Source organism: Cibotium barometz, chromosome 30, assembly GCF_041138505.1.
Source record: "Cibotium barometz isolate CiBa-2024 chromosome 30, ASM4113850v1, whole genome shotgun sequence".
In the NCBI taxonomy this organism is placed as follows: domain Eukaryota; kingdom Viridiplantae; phylum Streptophyta; class Polypodiopsida; order Cyatheales; family Cibotiaceae; genus Cibotium; species Cibotium barometz.
In genome coordinates this window covers 42,969,827-42,978,170 of record NC_141075.1, presented here as the reverse complement: position 1 = coordinate 42,978,170, position 8,344 = coordinate 42,969,827, and the positions used below count along the sequence as shown (strand labels likewise).

At 43.4% G+C, this 8,344-nt stretch overlaps 1 protein-coding gene across 4 annotated transcripts in view; it reads left to right on the top strand.

Moving 5' to 3' along the window:
* Positions 1–306: 306 nt before the first annotated feature.
* The window catches only part of LOC147621521 (uncharacterized), a 44,898-nt gene continuing 36,860 nt past the window's right edge, over positions 307–8,344 (top strand). For 2 of the 4 annotated variants that reach the window (XR_015269845.1, XM_086824281.1), the window contains exons 1-4: positions 307–588; positions 1,313–1,458; positions 5,225–5,294; positions 5,474–5,611. Coding sequence is in view for 3 of the 4 variants with exons in the window: in XM_086824281.1 (XP_086680407.1) it covers positions 508–588; positions 1,313–1,458; positions 5,225–5,294; positions 5,474–5,611 (435 nt within the window). In the remaining variant the exon portion in view is untranslated. Of the gene's footprint in view, positions 817–1,312; positions 1,459–5,224; positions 5,295–5,473; positions 5,612–8,344 lie in introns of all 4 variants that reach the window. The other 2 variants (XM_086824279.1, XM_086824280.1) reach the window with 2 other exon arrangements.

Below are 8,344 nucleotides of genomic sequence, written 5' to 3'. Positions count from 1 at the left end.
AGTCATACCATCCTTCTCCATAATAGAGTGCAAATTAACTCATCTCCCCTTTGTGATGGGAGCTTGCCGTGTCGTTGAAGGATAGCCATGATTTGTAGTTACTGTGTGGGTGGAGGGATGTGACCTCTTAGATCTGGGATGCCTTGTTGTGTGTTTGTGTGTGTGTGTGTGTGTGCGAGAGAGAGAGAGAGAGAGAGAGAGAGAGAGAGAGAGAGAGAGAGAGAGAGAGAGAGAGAGAGAGAGAGAGAAACTTCTAAGAAAATCTTGTTGATCCTTCTTTGAAAATATTATGCTCTTTTTTAACAATGCTCTTTAACTTAGTCTCTTTTTGAGGAATATATATTCAATGTTTTTTGTGAATATATATCTTGGTTGTATATTCACATCTATCTTGGTTGTATTAATTAAGTGGCCACTTAATTAATACTAAGGTGGAAAACTGCATCAGCGTCTCCACCCCTCCCTCACACCCTACCTGCCCGGCCGACGGCTCTCCACCCCTCCCTCATGCCTCCCCTCTCTCCTCTTGCCAGCGACAACTCTCCACCCCTCCCTCTTGCCTCTCCTCTCTGCTCCTGCCAGGAAGAGGTGCCTATCTCACCCCTCTCCCTCTTGCCTACAATAGCCCATTTGAAAGAGAGAGCTTTTGCTCCCCCTTCAAACTTTCGCAAAAGATAACACCACCTTGGATCTACACACACATGGGTTTGAGACTATCAGTAGCCCGCAGGGCGCGCTGTTGAGAGGCCTTTTCCTAGAGAGGTGGAAGAAGAGGCGGAGGGGAAGCAGGTGGAGATTGTAGCAGAGGACGCACAGGTAGTGCATGTCTGCTCTAGCCAGCCCTTAACGGCATCACTACAGCGGTGATCCCCGACTGTTTTTGTTTTTCCCATATTCGTCTCAGTAGAGCAGAGTGGCAACTTGTTGCATGTAGAGAGAGAGAGAGAGAGAGAGAGAGAGAGAGAGAGAGAGAGAGAGAGAGAGAGAGAGAGAGAGAGAGAGAGAGGGGTCGCCTGCATGTGTGCATAGAGAAGGAAGAGTCACTTGGGACGGCCTCGAGAGAGAATTTAAAAACGCTGAGAGAGAAGTGCCAGAGAAGTATTACATTTGTTAGACATGCCTTGTAGCAGGTAGGTTCACACAATTTCATGCTAAAAAAAGACAGGTCCAACAACTTTAGTGCTAAAGTCAATGATTTTTTAAAAAAACCTTCATTTTGGTCACGTTATTCACTGTTTTTTTAATAATTAAACCATTTAATTCATCTTACCACCCCTAAAACCCAATTTTTCATGGCGGCCTTACCTTGAAGGTTAAAATGCCCGAACACCGTTTTAAGACTTATGATATGAAGCCCGAGGCGTGGTGTTGCCCGTCAGCGATGGAGGGAGCTAGGGGTCAGTTGTTGGCATCCTTCTTGGCCATGGAGGCCCCTAGCCTTGTCGTTAAACTTGCCAGGTGTGTGTGTGTGTGTGTTTGTTTTTGTTTCACATTTCCAAAACACTGTCATCTGGTCGTTTGTAAGTAAATAGGGAGACAATTAATTCTTGAGTTAGCTGTGTAACTGAAAACTCCTGCCTCCATTAAACAATGAAAGGAGGAGTGTAAGAGAGGGAAAAAGCCAGGCCACAAATTTTTTTGAACGAAAGAGGTAAAAGAGAGAAATGCTTCATTCCCCAGCATGAGGTCGTCTTTTTTTGGGGTTTTTCCCTTTTTTTTTTGGGGGGGTGGTGGTGGTGGTGGTGGTGTGTGTGTGTGTGTGTGTGTGTGTGTGGTGGGGGGGTGGAGGGCGGGTGGGGGGGGGAGTATTTGAGGGCTGGCTAGCAGCAGCATGGCTTGCTAATGTCAGATGGTTGTGGCTAAACCGTGACTTTGCGAGTAGACTCTCATGGGGTTAAGATTACACTTTGATTTTTGTTAAGTTTGGGAAATAACTTGAAGTTCTACCGTTTTAGCAAACATGTAGATTTCTTTTAAAGTTTTTGTCTAAGTTGTGACCGACTAGTTTACGCTAATTCTTTGTATCTTAGGCAATGCTTTTTCTCGACCAACCACTCTCTATGTGTGTGTGTTTTCTCTTTGTAATGCTAGCCTTCATCATAGCTGAGTTTTCCCTTCACCTTTGGAGAAGATTGACCTTGAAGTCGAGGTTTGACCTTGGTGTTCAGAGAGAAATTCGGTTGCTTCAAGGCTAGGTTGTAAGGGAGAAAGTTGGCCATTCCACCTATGATCATGCTTATCGAGGGTTTTATGTGGAGTGTGCTTTGGTGGTATGGGACGCGAGAGTGTATTTCCATGTAGGATTTCCCGAGGCTTTGCGGGTTTCTTGTTTGGGACACTCTATGCTTTGGTATAGTTAACCTCTGGTAGGTAGTTAACTGTGAGGAGCAATGCTACTCTATGAGTGACAATAAGAAGTTTTTTGGATTGCGGAGAAAGGACATGGTGTCTACTTTGACAGTTCCGTCCTTGAGATCATCACCAGCACCTTGCATATTGTTGCCAGAGGTATCCAGGAAGGTGGTCTTTATTGGTTGAAGGACTTTGGTGGCTCTTTGACTGAGTCCCAATCTCATCTGTTGCAACTTCTTCACAGCTAGCGCATGTGGATACGGATTTGTGGCATGCTCGCTTTGGGCATCTGAATTATACTTTTGTGCAATTGGTGTCTTCTTAGTAGATGGTTGAGGGTCTTCCACCACTGAAACCCTTCCACTCCACTTGTGTGGCTTGTCAAAATGGCAAGCAACACCGAGATGCCTTTCCTCACGAGACTACTCATCGGGCTTGTCATATTCTAGAGCTCATTCATATGGGCCCCCATGCGGACTACTACACAAGGAAGAGCCATGTACTTTATGCTTATTATTGATGATTACTTACCCAAAGTTTGGGTTTATCTCTTAGCAAAAAAATCTCAAGCTTTCTCCCGCTTCCAAGAGTAGGTGACTTTGGTCGAGACTGCGACCACACAAAAGGTTCGACAAGTCTAATCAAGCCTTCCATAATTTTTGTTCACAAAAAGGTATAAGTTGTCAATTTTCCACACCTCACGCTCCTCAGCAGAATGGTGTGGTTGAACGCAAGAACAAGACTGTTCAGGAGATGGCCCATACCATGCTTTCTTCTTCTGATCTTCCTCCCTCTTTCTGGGGAGAAGTTGTGAGCACTGCTGTTTACATCATCAACCATTCTCCTACAAAGGTGGTTTCTAACTTGATCCCAAGTCTAGGAACTGCAAATTTCTTGGATATAGCTCTTATTCCAAAGCTTACATACTATGGGATCCGGAGTCATGATCCTTGGTGATTTCTCGCAATGTTCACTTTGCTGAACCCTTAGATGATTCTTGCTCTTATCCCGAGCTTACCATCGAGGTTCCTCCTCCTTCCTTGGCCACCCCAACTCCACCACTAGCTTCTTCATCATCAACTTCTTTACCCCTTGCCTCTCCACCCCCACTTCCTCCTACCCTAGCTTCTCCTCCTCCTCCTTCTCTTGTGCAACATAGGATTGCCCCAAGATTCCACGATGGTTGGAAACCACTGTTCGTGGTTCTCATCTCTCTGATATGGAACTTCATCAGCTTGTTGATTCTTTAACACAATCTTTGACATGGGCATGGAGATTACAACAACTTCCTCATTCATGTAACCTCGCCCTGATGAGTACAGTGATATTGTTATATGAGCCTGCTATAGCTAAAGAGGCTCTTGCTCTTCCTGAGTGGCGGGTAGCCATGGAGGCCGAGGTTGACACCATTGACAGGAATCGTACATGGGAGCTTGTGTGGACCGGCCTTTGCATCGACAGGTCATTGGGGTCAAGTGGGTCTTTAAGATCAAGTTTCATGCTGATGAATCTTTGGACAAACACAAAGCCAGATTGGTTGCGAAGGGGTACTCTCAGATTGAGGGTGTCACTTAGTTCTTCCGACCACGAGAGGATGCCCCACCAGCTATGGATGACATACCCACAGCTTCATCGAGCCACACATTCTTGAGTGCCCGAGCCCCCGCCAGACCCCACTCTGGCATGACTCTAGACCGGGCCACGACACTACAACGAGCCCGACGCCCTAGATTCCTTGGACCTTGCTAGCAACACAGACATCAGCCTCACCTTGAGGAGATCTTGGAGAGGCACAGAGCCAGCTTCCCTGGCCCGGCAGGTTTGCAAAGCCTTCTACAGGCTAACCCCATGCTTGATATCCTTGACACCCCCCTTCCCCTACCGAGGGGTTAGCTCCATAGGTTGTATGATGATGGTTCATATGGCTCGGATTTGACATTCTCAACATTCTTAGCTCATAGCTCTAGTCTTTGTTTTCTTTTGTACCATGATGAGATTACATGGACACTATTGTATCACTTTTGGTCTCATAGACCCACTGTGTCTTTTGAAGATGTTTAATATAACTTTCTTTCTTTCTCTTAGGAGGAGTTACCTTGGTATAGGCCTCGGCATTCCAGTGTGCCCGATGCCCCCGGTTCCCACGATCGGCTCATTAGCTCCCAATCTAGGACATGCTCCATCACCATCGTGCCACCTTTCTACGTGATGTGGCTGAGGGAGACCTCTCGGCCATACTTATTAGCCCCATGTTTCATATTTTGGAGAGTGGTACACCATATATTCGGGGCTGATGTTCCTCTCATGTTTCGTGTTCTTGGTATTCCATGATGAGATTTCCATGGACAATTTTGTATCACTTAGTGAGATAGCTTGTTTTGTTTCTATTTTATTTTCCGTTCCATGATGAGATATGCTATGGACATTATTGTATCACTTTGGTCTCATAGGCCCATTGGGTCTTTAGTAGACGTTTAATATATCTTTCCTTCTTTTTTTGAAACACATAACCTTTGTAATCCCTTATGTCTTATGGACCTTATGGTCTTTTGAAGACGTTTAATATAACTTTCTTTCTTTCTTTCTTACTTTCTCTCAAGATAGATAGATGCATGCTCTGCAAGAAGCTCTTCTTCTTCACATGCTTCCATGTAGGTAGAAGCTGAAGTCAAGTAAGATTGGGGATTGGCATGAGAGTTGTTTAGGTATGATCCTCAATCAACATCAAGATACCACCTTTCATGACATTTCAGGATGGGATTCTATTAATGTCTGCTATCATGGGCCTTGTGGGATGACAATTAAGAAACATTTTGGCTGTGATTTTTTCTATTTTTAGATGCATATGTTTTTTTTAAAATGTGATTTGCAGAGATGTTGGAAATGGGTCCATTTCAGATGGGGTACAAACATTTTTCTACAACTCCTGCCTCAACAATTCTGTAGGTGAACCTGCATTCAGCTAAAAATTGTGAATTAATGATTCCTAGTAAAGGATCCCACGTTTGGATAAACAGTGGTGTACCTTCTATTGCTCAGTTTTCAAGGCTTTTAGTTAAAAAATAGGGATTCTTTTTACTAACATCTTATTTGATGACAACTTTTTAATGTGGCCATGCAGGTTGCAAGGAAATTCTCTCCAGGGAAACGGTACCTGAGCAGTGTATTGAAACAAATCATTCTAGCTGCAGAGTCTGAAGGACAAGAGGTCTTGGATGATCTGTATGAGCAACAAATTACCCTCTTAAACTCTTCCAAGGTGATTTGTGATACAGTTATACTCACTTTTGACTTTAATTGTTGTACTAGCTTATTGTAAAAAAGATTTTGCAATAGTGGAAATTTGTTTTAAATGATAAATCATGCTACTTCCTTTCTCACATGTACTTGCTAATAAGTATAGATATACATATTAATATGTATATACTTATGTTTGTGTATGTGTGTACGTGCGTGCACACAGTCTAGGGTGGGTGAAGGTGAAGGGCGATGCTTTGCAAAGTGAATATCTTGGGAAAATGACTACAAGAAAATCGCATGTGATACAAGAAGATTGCATGTGAAGGGTATGAGATAGTGTACAGAGAAGAAACGAGATTGTGAAGAAATGGGTGTTGTTTTCGTGTAGCCCCATGATCTTTATATTTGCAAAAAATTGTGCAATCTTTATTGCACGAGCCATTTTGTTGAACTGTTTTCTTTGTTGGAGAATTGATGCAGTTTGGTGCATTTAATTGCAAATGAAAGAGGCAGCCTTGTTATTCAGGATTGATCTCATCCAGGGTAGAAGAATTTTAATATTATCTTCTTCTTTTTGGAAGCAGTAGAGTGAGCACAATGGAGAGCAAAGAAGAAACCCTTGCCATTCTACTGCTTACTTGTGAGAAGGCTTGATGGGGTTGACTGGGATTTCTTGGAGAGAATTCTAGGACTTTGGATTTGGGGTGTCTTCATTAAATCAGAGGGTTCAGAGTAGAGTTCTCATCTAGGGAACAAGAGGAGAGCAGTTGTATGTGCAGGTTAGTACAATTGTCAAGTTGCTCCATTTCTGTACCAGTCATGATTAGGGAGATCTACAACATGGTGTATGAAGTTATGAGAGAGGCCAAGGGCTATGAGGCCAAAGGCTCTTTGATCTCTGAGCTTCCAAGATTTTTGTGCTGCATCTTTCTCAGGAATCTTCTCTTTCCCTTTAATGAGAGGCCAGAAGCCTTCTCTCATTAGACTAAACTTTAGGCTTAGTGCGAGGTGTGGAAAGATGGCCAGCTCTGCAACACTAGTATTGATGGTCGACCAGCCCTATTGCACATACACATGGAGTCGGCCAGTTATCTGGCAGCAGTAGAAGTACTCGGCCAGACACAAAGCTCTCCTCTCTGCTGTCCAACAGCCCTATGCCCTCTACAGAAGAAGTCGACCAGCTCCTTTTGGCTGCCTTGACCTGTTCAACACACCAAACTCCCAGAAAAGCAACTCGTGTGTGATAAAAATAACTCCACAATCACTTTTAGCAACTTGTGGGCTTTTGGTCCAATACTCGGGTACCCAGCCTCATAATTGGTCCCGGTTCATTAATAAAGTCCAGCCCGATGTGAACTCTCTTATAAATTATAAGTTTGTTCGCCCAAACTTTAATGAACATGAACTTGCAACCATAAACTTTAGTAGACAAAGGAAATAACAATTAAATAGGGTTGAGTGTGCACACTTACCACTTGCAAAACACAAAATTCACCGCCTTAGTCCCAAATAGTTGTGCACACACGCGTCCATGGGGTGTTGAGGTGTCCTCGATACCCGTGGACATTTACAAGCAAAATACCAAGCAATGTCCAAGCAAACAAAACAAGGCACACGTGCAAGTGCTTGTGCACGATGATTTGGATTAAATCTCCCAACTTGCCATCTTGTACACATGTCACGACTATGGGCACCACCCATGCTGGATCCAAATACTGTACTAACTAGAGCAATTGCCCTTGCATGAGCCTAGCTAACTCACCAGGATCACCAACCCTTCCATGAGTTCACATACTCACTGAATAGAGTCACCAACTCTTTCATGAATTTACACACTCACTAGGGTCACCAACTTGCATGAATGCATAAATTCAGTAGTCAGAGTCACCAACTCTTCTTACTGACTTAAGAGTCACCAACTCTAATCACTCATTAAAGTCACCAACTCTTATATGAGTGAATCCATCATGCTCTAGGAAAATTCTTCCGCATGGCATAGATCTGCATAGATCTCTGGAGGATTGTGACATGGGCACTAGTATCTAGTCGAGACTCTTGTTGTGTGGTTGTTGCTGATTGCAATGGGGAGAACCATCATGTATCTTGGCATATGTAAGCCTTATTTTGGAGAGACTGGGAGTTCTGGAAAAATTTGGAAGGTAACATTTTTCTTGTGGTTGATAGCTTTATGGCAACGGATTGCTTCTCTCTCATATTAGGAGAGAGATCTCACATGAGGCATAGTTGCTAGACAAGCCCTCCTTTTCCAAGAAGAGAGTCGAAAATAATATGTCCACCTGTCGGAGGTGGCTACATCGAGGAAGCTAGGGACAAAAGCCAGACTGTGAGAATCATCATGTATCTAGGCCTACGTAAACTTTTCTTTGGAGAGACTTGGAGTTCTAGCAAAATTGGAAGGTCACATTTTTTTTGTGGTTGATAGTTCAGTGTATTGCCAGTTCATCAGTGGGAGAGCTTTTGCAAGGTGGCCCTAAATATGGTTCTCCTAGAAAGTATATGTGGCACTGCATTTGGTTATGGTATTGCAACCAACAGGACATGTCTCTTCTGTGAAGTGTTGCAGTTGATATACTTTTCCATAAAGACACCTTATTCATGAATTTTGTGCACACACCTCTGAGGTCAAACATGAATTTCTTCCAGTGTACAATGATCATCTTGATTGCTTTTTAAGGTTTTTAAGTTTTACTTAGTATTAAAGAGTAGAATTTGGTATCAGATATAGATGCCT